This window comes from Anabrus simplex, chromosome 12 (genome assembly GCF_040414725.1).
Source record: "Anabrus simplex isolate iqAnaSimp1 chromosome 12, ASM4041472v1, whole genome shotgun sequence".
NCBI classification, from domain to species: Eukaryota; Metazoa; Arthropoda; class Insecta; order Orthoptera; family Tettigoniidae; genus Anabrus; species Anabrus simplex.
In genome coordinates, this window is record NC_090276.1 from 38,319,479 (window position 1) to 38,342,232 (window position 22,754).

The window sequence follows — 22,754 nt, forward strand, 5'->3', positions numbered from 1 at the left end:
TCGACCACTGGGACTCTTAACAACCTAACCATGGTACCGGACCGTATAGACTTGACAACAGGTAGTCTGTCACAGTGACAGCAGTTTATTAAAATGCAACAACTTCAACATTTTTCATAATTATTTTGGATGATTTGAAATGTATTAAAGGGAAATGTCCATTTTACATTGATCTTAAAGTTTATTGTTCATTAAATATCTGATGTTTACATTACAAAAAATGTGTGCCTCCTCTGATGGTTGCAGCTGTTTGGAGAAGCTGTACACCTGTAATAATTCTTGGGTACTTGGTATGGCTTGAAATGTTCGAAGCATAGAACCACACCACATGCTACATTGCCACGTCGTCTCTTTTCATGTCTTTTTCTCCAAACAGATGATGGAACATTTTGCTGTCTTGACTCCTTTGGTAGCTGTTGGTGTGACCTTCACAGGCAGTTGTCTCCCTGACAGGTGCAAAGGTATTCCTCCTGTTGTTGTTGAAAGTCTCTTTACGATAATTATGTTCATCAAGGAGTTCCAGACTCCTTTAACTGCCAGTTAAAATAATTTTAACAGCGAACTTAAAGGTTCAAACAGGCTTTAGTCAAAGCAGCAGAAGAAACTCCATGGTGGAATGAGAGAATTGCAGATGCAGTCAAGAAGAAGAATGGTGGGTGGAGAGAATGGTTCAAAAACAGAATGGAACATAATAGAGACAAATGGAAATGACTAAACAGAGCAGCAAGGAAAATGATAGCATTGGCTAAAAAGATGTCCTGGGAAAAATTTATGAAAGAGATAGAAGGGAATTATAAGAATGACAAGAAAATATTACACCACATATTAGGTAACAGAAGGAAGCAAAAAGAAAATACATCAAAAGTCATCAACAAAGATGGAAAACCTGTGTGGGAAGAAAAAGAAGTTTCAAAAGTATGGAAAGAATACTTCCAAAATCTATATGAAGGACGAAATGAAACAAATGAACCCAAGGAAATAGATACAATAAAATAAGAAAAGAAGATCTACAAATATCGGATGTAGAAAAGGCTGTATTAGAAATGAATAATGTCAAAGCTCCTGGAATAGATCACATCACAGTGGAAATGACTAAAGCTGCAGGACCTATTGTAATGCAGTGGCTGTATAGAATAATGAAGATTGTATGGACTGACGAAGAGATTCCTGACGACTGGACAAGGGCAATTATTGTACCTATTTTTTGAAAAGGTAATAAGGCACTTTGTGAGAACTACAGAGGAATAGCATTACTGTGTCATTGCATGAAGATTTATGAAAAGATAATCTTACCAAAAATCAAGAACAAGATAGATTCATAATTAAGAGAAGAACAACAAGTATTTAGACCTGGAAGATCAACTATTGATGCCATTTTTACAGCTAGACAAATAGTAGAAAAGGAATGGGAATTTGGGAAAGACATTGCAGTTGCATTCATAGATATACATTAGGCTTATGACTCGGTTAGAAGAGAAGAGATATGGCAAGGGCTGAATAGAATGGAATTGTCAAGAGAAATGCAATTCAGAATTAGAAACATGTATAACAAATGTCTGAACTGTGTTATAATTTATAATAGATGGCAAAAAATCGGAATGGTTTAGAACAGACAGAGGAGTTCGACAAGGAAGTGTACTTTCACCAGTGCTCTTTAATATAGTGATAGACAACATTGTGAGGAAAGTTTGCCAAGGGTCAACAGCAAATGATGTGAAAGTCATGGCATATGCAGATGATGTTGACATGGGAGGAAGCTGAACAAAAATTGGAAGAATAAATAAATACCTGGCAGAGGGCAATTGAAGAAGCGGGCATGGAGATAAGTTTAACGAAAAGTGAGGTAATGGAAATCAGTAGAGAAAATAAGAAAATGAAGGATGTTAGGAAGTAAGCTAACTGGGAAAAGAAACATCAAAGAAGAAATTTCAGAGAGGATAAGAAATTGCTCAAAATTTTATTACTGTGTATCAGACATAATAAGAAATTGGAAAGTACCTACCAAAGCAAAAATCGTGATTTATAAATCATATTATTTGCCAATATTGACATATGGATCAGAATGTTGGGCTTGGACAAAATATCTGAGTAGATTACAAGCGACAGAGATGCACTTTCTGCGAGACATCTTGGGTAAATCAAGGAGAGGCAAGATAAGAAATGAAACCATATCAAAGAGATCAATCCTCTAAAAGAAACTATGGAGAGAAATAGGCTGAAATGGTTCGGCCACGTCAAAAGAATGGGACAAGAAAGACTACCAAGAAAAGCTCTGGAATGAACAGAATCTGGAAGAAGACCACAAACAAGATGAAGGGATCAAGTGGAGAATGACGTAAATCGGAGAGGACTAGAGTGGCAGACAGTGATGAACGATAGAATGTGGGGAAAAAAGAGAAGATTGGAAGAGACTCTGTGAACGACCTGCGCAAGCAGAAACTTATCAGAAAGAAGAAGAAGAAAGAGCATTTAATCAACATTGGTTAAGACTAACAATCTGTTAATCTCTCAGTTAACTTAACTGCCCAGGTTCAAGCAGTTAAATTCTCTGTTAGCCCAAAAGATGCAGAACTTATGTATTTTGAATATTTGGAATATGGTAGACCTTTTCCAGAAAGAGAAACAGAAGAGCTGATTTTCATATAGTTGTTTGAGTTGCTTGATCGTCTGTTGGCTGTCATCAGTATGCACATTGAATTCACTACAAATTTTCTGCCAAGCGTCACTTATTTTGAGCACGGATCCATTATATAGTTTGCTTACTTTCTATTTTGCCAGCCGGGCGGGAAGTACTACGTAAAAATTAATATGATCAAATTTCAGTTTATTCCCCTCAGACAATTAACAATAATCTCAGACAAGTAAACATTAACTGCAAAATTGAACTATTTTAGTGTTATTATCACGAACCAGACATAAGAGTATTTTGAACTTCTCGTGTTCTGCTGCTCTCGTTCATCATGTAACACATGAACTTACCGCTCGGTTGCTGTGGAGTGCTGTGCGGAATCTAATCTATGCTAATCCAGACACTGCTCGCACAAGATACGGCGTGACAGTCAAGATGAACATTTGAACTCTGATGTAATTGATGCAATTATATTAACAACAATGAAGATTTATCAAATAAATACACAGTTTTACAGTATTTACATTTTAATTTGGAACACCCAATGACTCAAATATGTATTAATATTATGAAACTAACACATTAGATTATGTTAGCCGGGTGGCAGGATATAATTTCCAAAAGAAGAGAAATTTGAACCACCCATTCTCTTCTCGGCTTTTTTTTTTTCTTTTTCGTATTTGTCTATAGACCAACAAAATTCACGGTCAAGACAAAAAATCTGAATAAATGTTGACTTCCCGCGCTTTGGTTTGCAGCTGTATTAAAACAAAAATGCATCAAAGCACGCTCACAAACTAGATGGTTCTGCCACCGCCTTCTAGATTCTCACTGATCGTGACTCTTGTGAGAGTTAACACCGTATTAGCTAACTGTTCCCAGGAAATGTTTGGATAATGCAAGAATCTTAACATGCTGCTAAATTTTGAATGCTATGTTAACAAAGTGTGTGTTAGTGTTCTTTTAACTGAGATTGAATAAACCGGGCCTTTGTGTAAAATGTATGAATTCGCATCATCTTGATATTTGTGATCTTTGTTGATGTCTTCAGAAGCTTAAAGGTAGCAAGAGCATGATTTAGCTATCCAGAATACCGTACATAGTAAAATGTGTTACAAGCCAGTTACCAACATCAGATGAAACATCTACACGATGATTATTGAGTAATCAAGGTGGAAAGGGTGCTAGATAGATTAGGAATGGAAGATTACTGGGATAAAGATTTTCACAACGAAGAAAATATGAGGATTGGGGCAAAAGTCATTGCATTCTTCTTTTTCTTGCAGATATGTGCATGGAAGCTATAGCGTGTATTCACAACAGCAGATGGTTCTATGATTGCTGGTAATAGCACAGAGAGCGCTGTGATGTTAATTGTGTAGAGACAACGTGCAAGATGAAAGTAACCCGTACTGAGCAGCGTGCATATATCACAATAGCCGTTCTCCAGGGGAGAAATGCGACAGAATGTCACAGTGAATTGGTGGAAGCCCTTGGGAATAATGCCCTCCCATACTGTACAGTAGCATGGTGGGTAGGACAGCAGTTTCAGCGTGAACGTGTCCAAAAAATTCATCGATGGCAATGATTTGTGACAGGAAGTGGTCACCGTCCTGTTGACAGCGTGCAAGGTGGTCAGAGCATGTTGCGCATCGCATCCACCGTTGAACTTTCATCAGTGAATGTGGTGCTCACCGCGATGCGATTTTGCGCAGTTGCAGCTCTGTCCGCAATATCCTGTGGATGGTGTGTTTCTCAATGCCACTTGCTCTCTCTAACTCCAGTAGCTTCCATCATCTGTCTTTCTCCAGAAGTTGCTTGATGAAGGCACATGCCATGTCAGTCCGCACTCTGACAGGTCGTCTCGAGCGGTGCTGATCACCGGTTGCCACACGTCCTTGCTGAAACTTTCTTACCCACCATGCTACTGAACGATATGGGAGGACATTATTCCCAAGGGCTTCCACCAATTCATTGTGACATTGTCACATTTCTCTCCCGGAGAACGGTATTGTAATGTGTAAGAAATAAATTGACAAGAGGGTTCACCTTTTCAGTATATCAAGTAAATGATATTACATCAGTCTTGGGACTAGTTTCAGCCACTTAGTGGTCATCTTCAGCCAAATAAAAATTAAACAAATTATGTGATAAGTAAAACAAATGTATACCAGACAAAGACAGGAAAAATCATAACATTAAAATACATATAATAACAAAAATTATGGTTATGATCTTCTTGTCATAATATGATGTCTTTAAGTTGATTTAGGACCTCAGGCAAAGAAGTAAATCTCTAATGTCTGATGTAGAACAAGCACTGACTTGCTGGAGGAAGCAGGCAGGCCATGTAAACAAAGGAGTGGATAGGGAACAAGCACTGACCCAATACAAGGGTCAAAACTAGTCCCTATGTGATAAATAATATTAACATATTAAATGCTGACAATTTGGTCTTAATGGCAGATTGTGCCGAAAGCCTGCAGTCTTATATCTTGGAACTTGAAAATAGGTGCAATGAGTACGGTATGAAAATTAGCTTGTCGAAGACTAAATTGATGTCAGTAGGTAAGAAATTCAACAAAATTGAATGTCAGATTGGTGATACAAAGTTAGAACAGGTAAATAAATTTAGGTTGTGTGTTTTCCCAGGATGGTAATATCGTGAGATTGAATCAAGGTGTAGTAAAGCTAATGCAGTGAGCTCGCAGTTGCAATCAACAGTATTCTCTAAGAAGGAAGTCAGCTCCCAGACGAAACCATCTTTACATCGGTCTGTTTTCAGACCAATTTTGTTTTATGGGAGCGAAAGCTGGGTGGACCCAGGATATCTTATTCATAAGTTAGAATTAACAGACATGAAAGTAACTAGAATGATTGCTGGTACAAACAGGTGGGAACAATGGCAGGAGGGTACTTGGACCGAGGAGATAAAGGCTAAGTTGTGAGTTTTTTTTTTTTGCTAGTTGCTTTACGTCGCACCGACACAGATAGGTCTTATGGCGACGATGAGACAAGGAAGGTCTAGGAGTGGGAAGGAAGCGGCCGTGGCCTTAATTAAAGTACAGCCCCAGCATTTGCCTGGTGTGAAAATGGGAAACCACGGAAAACCATTTTCAGGGCTGCCGACAGTGGGGTTCGAACCTACTATCTCCCGAATACTGGATACTGGCCGCACTTAAGCGACTGCAGCTATCGAGCTCGGTAAAGTTGTGAGTGAACTCGATGGAGGAAGCTGTATGCATAAACTGGCTTCGATGGTGGGGTCATGTGAGGTGAATGGAGGAGGATAGGTTACCTAGGAGAATAATGAACGCTGTTTTGGAGGGTAAGAGAAGTAGAGGGAGGCCAAGACGACAATGGTTAGACTCAGTTTCTAACAATTTAAAGATAAAAGGTATAGAACTAAATGAGGCCGCAGCACTAGTTGTAAATAGAGGATTGTGGCGCCATTTAGTAAATTCACAGAGGCTTGCAGACTGAACACTGAAAGGCATAACAGTCTATAATGATTATGTATGTATGTATGTTGACAGCAGAATGAGGAATACAATATTTCATGCAACATGTTTATTACAGTACTCTTTGTTTTATTAAAAAAATATTTTTAACAGTTTTTTCCTTATTGATTATTTTTTTGTTTATGAATGTGAAGTAGTTGCAGTTACCCTTTAAATACTGAAAACACCATCACCTTTGAACACATGAGATACAACTCAGTGTATAAATTTATTTATAAAAGTTCTAAATTTATTACTGGAAGTGGCAGTAGTGGAAATAATGACTTTGGTTTCATCATGACTAGACCACAAACTTCTGGTCTGCACCACATTATACATCTGAAAACATATATAAAGTCCATCGAACACAATATATCTTTCCTTGAATTCCATAAACAGTTTAAGATTTCAAAATTAAATTCCCAGGAAAAAAAAACATAATCATATTTCATTGATTGCAGATATTAAATATTCAAGCTATTAAGGTTTTTTCATGAAATTATCAGCAAATCACCCCAGTTTGGTAGCTAGCTTGTTAGATGGATTTCCACAGCTCTCCAAGATGCTGCATTGTCCAACAAAGGAGGCTTGCAGTGGTGTCTCAATGGTACACTAGCTGCCAATATCTTGGAAAGATGTGGTAATCCCACTAATCAGTGGGACCCTAAACTGGGGTGAAACTCCAGTAATTTCAGGATTAAAAAAGCCTAAAGGGCTTGAATACTTTAATTTTAGCAGAGTCTATCATTTCATTCGTACCTGAGCCATCAATTTGTGGCAGCTAAGAAAGATGTGTACTTCTGTTCATAATTTAAGTTCATTGCTTACACAGTCCGGCTCCATGGCTAAATGGTTACCGTGCTGGCCTTTGGCCACAGGGGTCCCGGGTTCGATTCCCGGCAGGGTCTGGAATTTTAACCGTAATTGGTTAATTTCGCTGCCACGGGGGCTGGCTGTATGTGTCATCTTCATCACGACGCGCAGGTCACCTACGGGAGTCAAATCAAAAGACCTGCATCTGGCGAGCCAAACTTGTCCTCGGACACTCCCGGCACTAAAAGCCGAACGCCATTTCATTTCATTGCTTACACATAATTTACTGTATTGAATGTAATATTTTTAGCACACATCTATGACTACCGAAAGAAAGTCATCGGCCTGGTAGTGTTTCACAGCAGTCACAGAAAATAAAGTGCAATGTCTTACTTGCTCCCAGCGTATTCATTTCAAAACGCAAGAATATGTTTGGCATAATTCTCCATTTGACAAGTCAGACATTTCCAAGGCAGTCTAGCATCGGCTAGTAGATCTTCTACTTTGCATTTGTAGCCTAAACTTGTTCTGTTATTCTTCGTTCATCCCTTTTTTTCTTTTTTTTAATAAATGGGTATAATTTTAAAGTCAAATACAAAGATTTTATTTTCAAAAATCAGGAAAAGCATAATTCAAATAAATAACAACTCTCGTATTTTATTTTATTACAAATAATATTTTATTTGAAGTTCCTAAACTGGATTAAATTTTTTGTTTCTTTTTGCAAATATACTTGTATGTTTATATTAACAAAGAAGCTCCAACTTATTGTACTCTGAAGGCAAGAAATTCAGAAAAGATATCTCAATGACATATTAAGGAAAAATGAGATAATCTAAAACAGTTCGAGTCCTGCATTGCAGCAATTGATGTGATATTTACAGCACATAATTCACGCACATGCAGCGCTTGAAATTTTGGCTGCTGGCCTCGAAACTTTTGAGTGAGAAGAATTCCCGTCCCTACTTTCTGTTGACACGCATTCAGTTAAAGTAAACTCTTGTCCTCATCTCGAGGTGGTGGAACTCTTTTCAGGCATACTCCCCAATGGAGGTGAGCTGCTTGTACGATCTTGATCACATACCAACCCTCCTGTCATTCTTAAATTTCTGACAGTGTTGGGAATCGAACCCAGGTCCGCGAGGACGGCAGCTAATAGTGCTAATTGTTATGCTACGGAGGCAGATACACATTCTGTTGATCAATGCATTATACTTTGACAGATTTTAGTGTTCAACGGGCAGGCAAAAAATAGCTTAACACTTGTATCTGCCATGGCATGGACTGGAAGACACCAAGCACAACAGCTTCCTGACATTATACAGCCTTATGGGAATAGAAATATTGATATGATTAATTAGTACTTATTAGCATACACATACACAATAGAATGTCGATCGATTCGCTCTAACTCAGTTCTTGTACACTCCAGGAAAGGTTTGTCCAGAAGGTAGTTGTAGCCAGTTCTCGGGAGAATAAGTAGAGTTCTTGAGATCCACCACGTGGAAGGTGTAAGCATGTCGAGGGTTCGGAGACTTGTTGGGAGCACTCTTGTGAACCACCTCACCATGGATTAGTACACACGTACCTGCAGCAGATCAGAAGTGAAACTACAGTGGTCTTGTATGATAAACACAATATAATCAACGTTCCTCTTACTCTGCAGATGTTGTGTACATTTCCTGACACAAGACCTGTAGTACTTCACACAGACAGTAGAATAACTTTAGATTCATTCAAAAATAGTGCTATTCATCACAACCTAATAGTATTAATCAGAGAACAAGCAAGGAAACTGGAATATCAGAACTGGGTGATTCATTACATTTGGATTAAAGCATATAATGGATATATTGGTAACGAAATTGCAGATAATCTAGCGAAAGAAGCAGCAGGAAACAGAAATATACCAGTGAGTTATGATCGTAAACCAGCAGTGTTGTCTTAAGTGAACTGCAAGCAGTGAATTTAAATAAATAAGAAAACGAATGGAATAACACAATAAATGGCACAGTGAAAAAAATAATTTTTTCCAAGTGTAAAGGACGGACTAAAGTTAAAGTTCCCATTAACTGGGAAAATAACTTTATTAACTGGCCATGGGAAAATAAACTCGTATTTCTATAGATTTAAAACTAAAGAGAGTCCTTTATGTACAAGGGGGACAGAGGATCAAACGGTTGATCATATATTATTTATGTGTGAAAAATATGAAAGAGAAAGGCAATTATTAAAGAATAAAATGACCGGGCGAGTTGGCCATGCAGTTAGGGGCACACAATTGCAAGCTTGCATCCAAGAGATAGTGGGTTCGAACTCCACTGTCGGCAGCCCTGAAGATGGTTTTTGGTGGTTTCCCATTTTCACACCAAGCAAATGCTGGGGCTGTACGTTAATTAAGGCCATGGCCACTTCCTTCCCACTCCTAGGCCTTTCCTATCACATTGTTGCCATAAAACATATCTGTGTCAGTGCAACATAAAGCAAGTAGCAAAAAAGAATTAAGGAATTAATAAATTGCCATAGAGTAATAATAATAATGATGTATGTTTATCTGTGTAAACAATATTTTGAAGTTTCATACAGAGCATGTAGTATTACTTCTGATATAATAGAACATGCTGTGAATTAATAATTTTTGTTTAATCCTCCATCAGCATCAACAATCCTCCATACAAGGTAATTAGTATTATACACTTTGAGGGTATGTAGGGAGAACTGAGTAGGTAACATTTTGAACAGGAACTCATGTCTGGAAACATACCACTTCCCCACTAAATGAAAAACACCACACCACATTTACATGAATGGAGCAGAGAATGTATGGTATTGTTGCAATACTTCTGCAACTACTTCAAGAATAGTTCAACGTAGTGATGAAATGAAATGGCATATGCCGGGAGTGTCCGAGGACATGTTCGCCCATAGGTGACCTGCGCGTCGTGATGATGATGAAGACAACACATACACCCAGCCTGCGTGCCGGTGAAACTAACCAATGATGGTTAAAATTCCCAACCCTGCCGGGAATTGAACCCGGGACCCCTGTGACCAAAGGCCAGCACACTAACCACTTAGCCATGGAGCCAGACAACGTAGTGATTACCCACTTTCACATAAACATTGTAGCTGTGTACCATGTTCTGGTACACTCGCTCACACACACACACCTGGTAGTCGAACATCCTTGCTTCAATCCATATGAAACAGTAACTAACATTTGAAAGTGATATATGCAGAATTACTGTAAGATAGAAAATACAGAGCAGATTGGCCGCGCCTGTTAACCGCTCAAGCCAGTTCAACGAATACGTGTACGTACCTACAAAACATAAACCAGAAGTGGTTTGACGTATACCTGTAGGAACTACGCTACCGATGTTGGAGATGTACGTCTGTGTGCCATCTGTTGATTGCCAGTGTGAACTTTTAGCACGGCTCACATCACAGGGTATTTTTCTATGCAGGGGAGCATCTCCTACTGTAATACAGCATTGTGTTGGCATAAAAAGAATTTGTTTCATCAACGTTGATCAGTGTAAACAACATGGCAGCGTCTTTGCATGGTCTGTATTTATCTAAAGCAGGTCTCGAACGCATAATAGATGAAAGTAGTGATGAGAATGATTTGAATGCTCAGCTTGTTTATGCTTAAAGTAAATAAAATAAATCCATTTCCCATCCCATTCAACTCTCCACACTGATTTTAATTATTTTAACATTTTAAAATTCATATAGTTTTTAAGCATAACAAGGTACTTAATTAAGATGTTTTTTAAGAAGATAAAATATACTTTGTAATTTCACCTAAGCATTGTAGTAACATAGCTGAAGATGTTCCAAATGAAATAGAACATGTACTATAAACGATTAATTAGTTTGCTTAAAAGAAATATAAGTATCAAAAAGGTGGATATTTACTGTTATTGATTCAATGTAAATAAAATCTGATACGGGAAATGAAGCTGATTTCTTGCAATGCAAGGCTTCTTTGAAGATGTGATCAGCATAGAGGTTGGATAGGAGCAATGAAAATATGCAAACTTGGCATTCTTCCCTTTTGATACTTTCCTCTGAAGTTCTTGTTCGTTCAATCTTGAACTATCAGTGTTTAGGCCATTTGTAGCAATTATCATTTAAACATTTTTCTAAAAGCATTGAAGTGTTCACATCTATGGGTTGAGTATTTACACGATATTTACTAGCCATGAACTTGCTTTGATTTGCTCTTCCTTTAAGTCATGCTCAGGGGCATAATGTTAGGGTCTGCAATACAGGCGGACCCGGGGTCTATAAGGGGGCCTGAAAACTCCTTGCAAAATATAATATACCCTAGCCTAATGTCACTCTGCACGGAAATGGTCTGGGCAGTTTTATAGAATCAGTCAAACAGTCAAAAATGGATTTTTTTTTTTTTTTTTTTTTTTCATAGAGGAATTGCTGCTTGGTTGTGTCTAGCATCAGTTTATTGCGTTGAGTGTAACACAGCACAGCTGTAAAATGTACTTGCCTTTGCCAACTTTCGCAGCACTGTGACACATTCTTCAGAAAAGGCCTGCAGCAAATTATTTAAAAATAATCACTGCAAGGAAAATCATTACCAAAATTCCATATTTTAGTTAGGAAATGATGAAGCCTCCGTGGCTCAGGCGGTAGCGTGTTGGCCTCTCACCACTGGATACTTCATGTGAAATTTGTGCTGGACAAAGTGGAAGCGGGACAGATTTTTCTCCGGGTACTCTGGTTTTCCCTGTCATGTTTCATTCCAGCAACACTCTATTATCATTACATTTCATCTGTCAGTCATTTACCATTGCCCCAGAGGAGTGTGACAGGCTTCGACAGCCGGCACATTTCCTATCCTCGCCGCTGGATGGGGGCTTCATTCCATTCCTGACCCGGTCGAATGACTGGAAACAGGCTGTGGATTTTCATTTTCAGTTAGGAAATGAGACAGTCTTGATGTGTAGTGCACCTGAGATAGTATAATTCACAAATTTTGCAGAACATTTAAATTTTGTCACACATTTATTCGACAACAGTGAGCCAATAAGAAGTTGTAGTAACAATCAGTCAACTCAGTTTTGAACGAGCTCTCTTTATGTGAAGTTAATACGATAATAGATTTATCAGTTGTGCGGTTTGATATTATATTATTTGAACTGTTTTTATTTAAATTTTTTAGTATATTTTTTTATGTTCTAATTGAGTAAATTATTGTAAGTAATAATAATAATAATAACTTAAATGTTTCCACCTTTTCAATACAATATATTCACAAAATTACAAAATTATACGGTACTAGTTTCGACCCATCTAGGGGTCATCATCAGCCGTATTGGAGCAAAGATCATTTGTGGCGAAATCCTAAGACAATATTATTTTAAAGAATAACAAGTGAAATGAGATGTTATGGTAATAGTTAATAATACAAGGAATATACATAATCAGAGGTTTTTAACAAAGAATAAAGTATAAATGGGGTGTTGTAAAAATTATAATCATGGAAATCAGTAAGTTCTTGTATTGAAATGAAATATGGCTTAGGAAGAGGGCTTAAGGTGGGGCTGAAGGGTGTGGGAGAAAGTGTAATTGTCTTGGAAAAGTACTTTTGATTAAATTTAGGATTGAGTTTAGGTTGGCTGCATTATTGTTTCTGAGGAAAGTGATAAATAGATCGAAGAGTATGTTGGGTTTCTCAGAGATTTCATTGAGGTTGTGACTGGCATTAAAGTATTGGTCTAGGTGTATGTAGTAATTTTCCATTATGTTCAGTAAAGGGCCCTGGTTTGCTAATACGAGGATGTCCATGTCTTGTTCAATATTGGTGAAATTATGGTTATAATCTTGCATGTGTTGGCCGATGGCTGAAAACTTGTTGTATTTTATTGCGTTAGTGTGCTCGTGGTATCTGATAATGAAGTTTCTCCCGGTTTGCCCGATGTAGGTTTTTTTACAGGTGGTACATTTGATCCTATAAACTCCTGATTTTAAAAAACTGCTGGTCTTGTTGATGTGTGAAGTATTGTATAAAACATTCATGTTCTTATTGTTGGTTTTGAAGGCTATTTTAACGCCTTGTTTCTTAAAGATGTTGGTTAACTTGTAGATATCATTGTTGAACGTGAAGGTGGAAAATGTTAGAGGTTTGGTTATTTCTTTTTTGAGGGTAGTTTTTGGGCGATGTTTGTGTTTATTGATTATCCTTTCTATAAAATGATTGCTGAAGCCGTTGAATTTTGCGATTCCGCGGATTGTGTTGAGTTTGTTTTTTAGATCTTTATTGGACATAGGTATGCTGAAGGCTCGGTGAACTAGGCTGTTGTATGTGGCTCGTTTGTGGGACTGGGGGTGCACTGAATCTTGGCGAATGGTGGAGGCTGTTTGAGTGGGTTTTCTGAAAATTTTATAACTGAAAGAATCTGAGTTTCTAGTGATGGTTAAATCTAGAAAGTTGATTTTTTGATTTGATTCGGATTCTAGTGTGAATTTGATATGAGGATCAATATTGTTGAGTCTTAAGAGGGTGGTGGGTGCGTTAATAACCAAACCTCTAACATTTTCCACCTTCACGTTCAACAATGATATCTACAAGTTAACCAACATCTTTAAGAAACAAGGCGTTAAAATAGCCTTCAAAACCAACAATAAGAACATGAATGTTTTATACAATACTTCACACATCAACAAGACCAGCAGTTTTTTAAAATCAGGAGTTTATAGGATCAAATGTACCACCTGTAAAAAAACCTACATCGGGCAAACCGGGAGAAACTTCATTATCAGATACCACGAGCACACTAACGCAATAAAATACAACAAGTTTTCAGCCATCGGCCAACACATGCAAGATTATAACCATAATTTCACCAATATTGAACAAGACATGGACATCCTCGTATTAGCAAACAAGGGCCCTTTACTGAACATAATGGAAAATTACTACATACACCTAGACCAATACTTTAATGCCAGTCACAACCTCAATGAAATCTCTGAGAAACCCAACATACTCTTCGATCTATTTATCACTTTCCTCAGAAACAATAATGCAGCCAACCTAAACTCAATCCTAAATTTAATCAAAAGTACTTTTCCAAGACAATTACACTTTCTCCCGCACCCTTCAGCCCCACCTTAAGCCCTCTTCCTAAGCCATATTTCATTTCAATACAAGAACTTACTGATTTCCATGATTATAATTTTTACAACACCCCATTTATACTTTATTCTTTGTTAAAAACCTCTGATTATGTATATTCCTTGTATTATTAACTATTACCATAACATCTCATTTCACTTGTTATTCTTTAAAATAATATTGTCTTAGGATTTCGCCACAAATGATCTTTGCTCCAATACGGCTGATGATGACCCCTAGATGGGTCGAAACTAGTACCGTATAATTTTGTAATTTTGTGAATATATTGTATTGAAAAGGTGGAAACATTTAAGTTATTATTATTATTATTACTTATATATTGTTCAATACGGACCAAAAACATGAAATTCATAACCATCAATAAATTATTGTAACCAAAACTTTGATATCGGTAACAGACTACAGTTCTGTAGTTACTGAAAAATGAAACCAATTAAAGTTCAATACAGTCGAACCTCGATATCTCGAACCTCCATTACTCGAATTTTCAGTATCTCAAAGTAACTTAAATTTCCTGGCCGTTTTTTCTGTTCTTCACATGTATTTATTTCTCTATTACTCGAAATACGGTTACACAAATTTCTCAATTTCTCCAAGCAAACATTTCCTCCCTTGAGGTAAAAAAATACTCTGTAACTCGAATTTTGTGCAAAATTAACTGAGCAATACGGCACTTGTGGGTTGTGAGGAACAGTTAACAAGTAAAGAAAGGGTTACAGTGATGCTGGGAGCTAATTATGACGGGAACTGAAAAACTGAAACTTCTAAAAAGCAAAGCAAAGTCATCTCATTACAGGCTGTGAAGGCCCTTTTAGGGATGGAAGGTAAAGGCTTCCATTATCCGTAACCTCGTAACTTTATGGGGTAGAGTGGTTAGCTTTACGCCCGGCCGCCTTTTGTACTCGCTTTTGGTGTAGCCTGAGTGAACCTCAGGGCCATGTGCACCTTATCAGTGGAAATCTCGTTTCTTAAATTTTTCGACTTCCTGACAGGGAACTGAACCCACGTCCTTCCGGGTGAACCTACCACGCCTTTACCGCTTTGGCCTGGCAACCCCTAAACTGAAACTTCTAGTGATCGGAAAATCAGCGAAGCCTTGCTGTTTCTCGGGTGTGAATTCATTACCGGTCACGTACGAAAGCAACCCCCGAAGTTGCGGATGACAAGCTCCATTTACGAATCTTGATTGCATGGTACTGACGAGAAATTTCATTGTGAAGGGAGGAAAGGTTAACAGTAACAAACAAACAGAAGAGACTAGGGACATTTTTTAAAATTATTAACGGAGGTATGTTTCTTGTTTCCAAAGGTCTTAACTGAGAAAGGTTTCTTCCTTCACTACTGTGTGTACTGTATCCTGTCTTCTAGAAAGTTACTATAGTAAAGATTATAATTAAAGTGATGCCGTAAAATAGAGTTTGTTTGTATATTTTTAAATACTGTTAAAATAATGTAGTCAATATAAGCCCATGGATACATATGATTTAATTATATGTTACACATGCTCAAAAACGATATTCTCTATATCTTGAAATATAATTGAGCTCCCGAGGTGAATCGAGATATCGAGGTTCCACTGTATGAAAATCTACTTCGTTCTTGGTTAGGAGTTCATCATCTTAGCCCACGAAAGCAATCAAATAAAATCTATTAAACATGATTTTTAATAATCTTATGATAACAAATAATCTCCTTGTTCATATAACTTGACGATATTATACCAGCTGTAATTAAATGTTATTCATATGTTTTACATTTTATTTGAGGGGGTCCGAATTTTTATTTTTACAGGCGGGCCCGTAACACATTTGTTACTCCCCTGGTTGTGCTTGTACTTGGAAACTAGAGTAGAAATCAAAAGAATTCAAGTCTGAATCCCAATGGTATTAATTATATCACCAATACTCACTTAAAAATTGGACAGAACAATAGAATCAAAAGTTAAATTTCCTAACAGTGCGTCTCGCTCACCTTTCTTAACTGGCGTAGCTGTGAAGTTTGATGTGGGATAGGTGGGTGACTGTGCAGTAAAGATGAACAGTTCTTCATCATTAGGGTCTGGATTGCGGATCATCCGCCTGTGGACTCCACCCTTGTGAGAACCAGGAGCAAACCAGAGGCAGCCAATAGTAGCATCATCCAAAGCTATCCAAAAGCCAATTAGTCGTTGAGGCTCTGTGTGAAGGTAGGTGGAATCTTGATGGGGCACAACTGGAAAAAAAAAAAAAAAAAAAAAAAAAAAAAAAAAAAAAAAAAAAAAAAAAAAAAAAAAAAAGCCATAACATTAAGCTAAACTATACAATAACAATATAAAGATAAAAGGATTTATAAAAAAAAAGGGTGCGAGTCTTTATGCATCAGTTATAGGTGAATCTATTTTATTTAATCATGTCAGAAACATACTTGAGATATACAGTTAAAATAAAATAATAATGAAACTATTTACAAAAATGAACAAACAAAGCAAATTGACCAAATTTACTGTACATTTAGATGGTGTTTTCCCAAAACTGAGCCTCACCTAGGGCTTTACTTGTCTTGCACTGAATATCAACAACACACACTTGATTCATAAATTTTAACTCTACCAGGCGAATTGACCGTGCGGTTAGGGGCGCGCGGCTGTGAGCTTGCATCCGGAAGATAGTGGGTTCGAATTGCACTGTCGGCAGCCCTGAAGATGGTTTTCCGTTGTTTCCCATTTTCACACCAGTCAAATGCTGGGGCTGTACTTTAATTAAGGCCACAGCGGCTTCCTTCCAACTCATAGGCCTTTCCTATCCCATCGTCGCCATAAGACCTATCTGTGTCGGTGCAACATAAAGCCATTAGCAAAAAAAAAAAAAAAAAATCTATAATTCATGCCTTTCCTTAACTTTTATTGATTTTGACTGATGGTGGTCTCTAGCAAGACCGAAACTACAGTAGTTTAATCAAATATATTTAATGTTACAATAAATAGTACTGGATAGGTGGAAACCTTTAGCTTTTGTTTTACATTAGTCAGTTATAAGTTGTGAGCTAAGAGTTCAGCATATGGAGTGGTCATGTGACTTGAGTGTGCAAGTTATCGGTCTTGTCCAACATCAAGACAAGTGTACAGCAGTCATTCACTGTGATAGTCAATAGAGGTACATGCGAACCTGACTGCACGGAACTGCTCTGTGAAGCAAAGTGAAAGTTGTCGGTCAAGATTACAGAAGATCACCCGTTCCAGGTAATGACTATCAGCTGAAGACCTGCTGTGAGAACAAGGTAATTTGTAAATAGCCAGCAATTAGTATTGTCATTCATTGTCAACAATAAATGTATATTTTTGTTTGTTTTTTAATTACTTCAATAAAACAGCCAATGTTTTATTTGTAACATACTTTTAGCACCTTTGTCTTTTTGTCTCTTCTTCTTTTTCTGACTTTCTTCTTATCCAATACTTCCCACAACAAGAATGAATATCTGTGAAATTAATCCCTCAGTGAGTACTGAAGCCCCTTCTGATAAAGCAAGGAAATAGAAACAAACTCGCCAGTGACTGAGAAGAAATACATGGTGTAGGAAACATAGGATCAACGAGGAGAGAGCCAATCCACTTTATAATGGCACAGTATGAAGATGTGAAAATTGTCCTAACCGTTTTGTGTTCTCAGTGCCAGCTCTGCGGTGCACTCCTTACCTGGAGTCCCTGGGTCCGATTCTGGATTTTTACATGGATCTGAGGGCTGTATTGAGGTCACGGTCTAGGAAACCAAGATAATGGCTGAGAGGCTTTGTTCCACTGACCGCATGACACTTCGTCTCATAATCTGCAAGCCTCCAGGCTGAACAGCGGTCGCTTCATAGGCCAAGGCCCTTCGGGGCTGTAGTGCCATAGGGTTTGGTTTGATTTTTGTGTTTTCATGTTTGTCTTTGTCCCCTATTCCTATTGCTCTCTCTTTTCCTACTCTGACATGATATTGTGTTTATTCTGTTATGAATTCTTTTTCATGTTTGTGTCCTTCTATGTATCACTTGATTTGTAATTTTCTTTGTTGTTGTTACTCATGTTCCTACCATCGATCTTACCTTCCTGTTTTTAAAACTCTACATTTTCACATTTATGTGGAGTAAACCAAGCACCTAGGTGCAATTTAGGACTTGGCTTAAGTTGATGAGCCATGGACCACATTCCTGGATATATTTACACTCTTGTTATATTACCATTCTATTACTTCACCTTATCAGTATAACTAACCTTCACCTCCCAGTCCTGGATTCTTGTAGATGTACATGCTCTGGACAATGACAGGATCTGCCAGACCAAGTTGAAAGCAGGTCTCCTTCACCTTCTCACAGAAAGTATATTTCTTGAACGTTGGATTAAGCCAATGTAAAGCATGACCAACCTTATTGAGGGCTATACCAGGCTCAACCAGCAGTTTCCCATTCTCATCCAGTGCTCCTTCTTCAAAGAAGACACTTATTTTGTCTGCACTGTCAAGGAAGTACTGGTTCTTGTTCTGAAACTAAAGAAATTTCACAACACAATCAGAAGTACAGCTAATAAAATTACTTAAATCAAAAATAAAACCTACAGGGTGGGCAAAATTAAACTGACGCAGAACTGACCCTTGTTAATGAACAGAACTGCCCATCGCTGGAAACCGTGATTTCGATGCACCAATTGGATGCTGTCTGAGTGCACGCATCTCCCGAGTACGTCGCTGTTTCATTACGTGTGAAGGAGTGAGAGGAGCAGACATGTTCAGTGACCAGTTGAATGCAACACAAAATGGTTTGTCGATAAAACAGCGCGTGTCCATTGTCGAGTGTTATGCGGAACTGTTCGCGCAAGTTTAACACTGGAAGCGGTTTGGCAAAACCTCCAGCAAAGTGTGCAATGTGAAACTTAGTGGTAAAATGGCATGATACGGGCTCTGTAGCTAATAAAAACCGTAACAATCTGAAAAGAGTTTGAACTCCAGAAAACATTGTTCGAGTGAAGGAAAGCCTGGAATGAAGTCCGACGAAATCTCAACGCCGTTTATCTGTGCAAGTGGGAATTAAGAGACTGTTGTGGAAAAACATTATCAAAAGGATCCACATCAGTACTCTTACAAATTTTCTGTTGTGCATGCATTAAAAGCGTCCAGACAAACCTTCGTGTGTTGAGTACTGCGGGTGGTTTCTTGTGAGTGAAGTGGAGTCAGGATTTTGGATCCTCAGTTGTTCATTTCTTCAGATAGAGGCCATTTCCAACATCTTCTGTGATATTCATTAAAAAGGGTCAGTCGTACTGTAAATATTTTCTGGGCCAGTTTTGTGTACATGGGTTTATGTTGTAATGAAACAAAAATTAATGTTATTTGAAGCAGCGAATAGTCCACTAAGCTACCAAAGATGAAAACATGGTCCTGGTATCAATTTCAGCTGCCGAAATGTTGTTTTTGTTGTGCAACCTGGCCACATTAAGATCGGTTCCCGGCAGAACTTTCAGTTCAATCCGTTTCCGCCAAAACGGTTGCAACGAGACCAAAACACTTTTACATGTGCTGGAGTTATACAGGAGCACGAAGGTGCACGAAGATGTACAATGCGTCTCTACCGATGACTCAATGAGAAGAGTGGACATCATGTCCATCAATAAGAAAGAGAATAAAGCAATGGTGTTGGATCCTACCATTCGCTTTCAGAGGGACCTGCAATAGCTCAGAATGTTAATCTGGAGAAATAAGCAATTTATACACCATGTCTGCCCTAATATCAACCAAATATAATATTCCTGGTTGTCAGAGGCCTCCTGTTTGGACTAAGATGTACCCTGCCAAAGAACACAACCACTCTCCTTCAAAATTTAAAAATTCCTTTTTAAGACATAGAGAAAATCTTATTACAGATCATAAGAGGTTCTCTGCAAATTATACAGTTGCATTTATATCTGAAATAGTAATCTCCTTATGATGATAAATTTTCCAGAAAAAAAAATATAATTATACACTGTAAGTTATGTAATCTGAACCTTTATGGTCAACCTCACTGGAGGATGGATGATTTATTTTTTAATAAATCTCACTACTATATAATGATACCACATCAAGCGGTATATTGATCATATTCGTCTACAGACCTCTTTCACAAATGCCTGAAATTTTACAACTAAATACACTGCTGGAAGAAAAATGCAGCATCCTCGAGGACTGTGTTTAGTGGCACCAGGGTATAATATGTGCATATTGAGGGGTTGTTTAGTGAGTCATTTGCCACGGACATCGGCGATCAGATAGCGTGCAGGAGGCCTGTCCATGCGCACTCTGTTTTGATTCTTCAGGCAGTAACTGTGCTTATGTTAAAGGTGAACAGTGTTTGCAACATTCTTTCTAGGGTACAACCATGCTCCACAGACGAGTGCGTGGTCCTATTGAACAACTGCAGTAATTTGAACGGGATCGCATTGTGAGCCTCCGAGAAGCTGGATGGATGTATCGACGGATTGCTGCACATGTTGGGCACAATGTACCGGTGGTGTGTCGTTGCTTTCAGCAGTAGTCTGTGGAACATCCTCACACCTGTAGACCATACTCCAGACGTCCACATATTACAGACGCACGTCAAAATCGATGCATTGTTCGAGCAGCGGTAGACGATCGAACATCATACAGGAATGAAATCTGGTCACATGTTGCACTTGCTATGTCACCAAGGACCATTGGAAACCATCTGCTTGCATTTAAAGATAAAAATTTCATTTCATTTCAGGATTATAATCAGGTGTGCCTCTGGCCAGGCTACCACTGACACCACGACACCGTCAAGCTTGGTTACTCTGGTGTCGTAAAAGGGTCGACTGGAGAGGGGAATGGCGCTCCATTGTGTTTAGTGAAGAGAACAGGTTCTGTCTGTATGCAACTGATGAACATACACGTGAACGGCGTAGACCTGGAGAGCGGTCTATTCCAGAGTGCATTCGCCCACGGCATCCAGGTTCCACCCCAGGATTCATGGTGTGGGGGCCAGCAGATACAGTTGGTGTTTCTGCAGGGTAACGTAACGTAATGTAACTAGTACCTGCTACATTGCACAGGTCGTTGTCCCTGTGCTACTGCCATTTTTTCGACAGGAAGGTGATGTACTATACGCAAACCTTTTCTTGAGCCCTGAGCTCCCTAGTGCTGAATCGGTAGACCTCGGTTATCTTCGACATCCATATCGGCAACCTTTGAAACACAAACTACGAATCGCTGTGCAACATCTGGCGTACACTTTACGAACTAGTACTGTTGTTGTTTACACAGCAAAGCCGAACTATATCATTCATGCTAGTAACAAGATTCGCATTGTAAAATGTTATATAATGTTAAATAATGTATGTGTGACACAATTGTTGACGTAAGATAATAAATGTTTAGAAAATTCATATCGATCGATCATATTATCAATTCAATTCACATTTCATTTCCATCCAGTTGGCAGTATATCCGGAACCGGCAGCACTCCCTCCTTACTCCTCACCCCGTAAAAATCGGGCTCAAGAAAAAGGTCGCGTATAGTACTTTTACAGCAGGACAATGCACATCCACATACAGCTGCTACGACGCAACGTGCTCTAAGTGGTATACTACAACTGCCCTGGCCAGCAAGATCACCGGCTATCTCGCCACATGAACACATATGGGACATGAAGACAATTAAATTGAAAACAAGAAATAAAGTGGTTCAACCTATTCAATACAAGGAAAATAAGAAATGTAATGTTACATTCTTATTTGATTAAAAGCGGTACCGATTTCAACCACTATTCTGGGTCATCATCAGCCGATTAAATAAAAATATAAAACAATGCATACGAAAACAATCCATCATACAAGATCCTATAAACATTAATATATACTCCAATTATATCAAATTGTATTGTGGTGTATATTTTTGCACCGGCCCCATGGTGTAGGGGTAGCATGCCTACCTCTAACCCAGTGGCCCCGGGTTCGATTCCCAGCCAGGTCAGGGATTTTTACCTGGACCTGAGGGCATTTGCAGGTTTGATCACTGGACTATTCACCAAGTTTCATTAGCATTTATAAGCACAGTGCCGGACATTACGTATGTTGTGCTGCTCTTCAAGAACTTGCATCTTACTTCATATAAGTGACTTATCTTCAACTTCTATATAATTTTATGACTTCATATTTATTAAATGTATTATAACTTCATGCCTAGCAGTATTTGCAGGTTTGTTCAACTGAACTATTCACCCATTCTCATAAACATTTTGAAGCACAGTGCCAGACATTACGTATGTTATGCTCCTCTTCAAGAACTTGCACCTTGCTTCATTTAAATGACTGATCTTTTACTTCTTCTGGATTTTAGGATCTTACATCATGCAGTGTTATAGTGCTTCTTGAACTGCTTTTAGTGAAAGACTTACCCTTTACTTATTGTTTTCCTATGCATTTTTTTATATTTTTATTTAATCAGCTGATGATGATTCAGAATAGTGGTCGAAACCAGTACTGCTTTTTATCAATTAAGAATGTAACATTACACTTCTTTTTTTCCTTGTATTGAATAGGTTGAACCACTTTATTTCTTGTTTTCAATTTAATTGTGATACAGTTCAATACGGAACATTATGAAATTTCTATCTTTAAATGGGACATGATGAAGCAAGAACTTGCGT

The 22,754-nt window shown here is 38.2% G+C and overlaps 1 protein-coding gene across 1 annotated transcript in view; it reads right to left on the reverse strand.

Annotated features, from left to right (window-relative positions):
• Positions 1–6,184: 6,184 nt before the first annotated feature.
• LOC136884372 (phytanoyl-CoA dioxygenase domain-containing protein 1) overlaps positions 6,185–22,754 on the reverse strand; it is a 73,456-nt gene continuing 56,886 nt past the window's right edge. The window contains exons 3-5 of the mRNA XM_067156518.2: positions 18,333–18,603; positions 16,076–16,315; positions 6,185–8,530 (exon numbers count right to left, since the gene is read on the reverse strand). Coding sequence (XP_067012619.2) covers positions 8,355–8,530; positions 16,076–16,315; positions 18,333–18,603 — 687 coding nt within the window. The 3' untranslated portion in view covers positions 6,185–8,354. The remainder of the gene's footprint in view (positions 8,531–16,075; positions 16,316–18,332; positions 18,604–22,754) is intronic.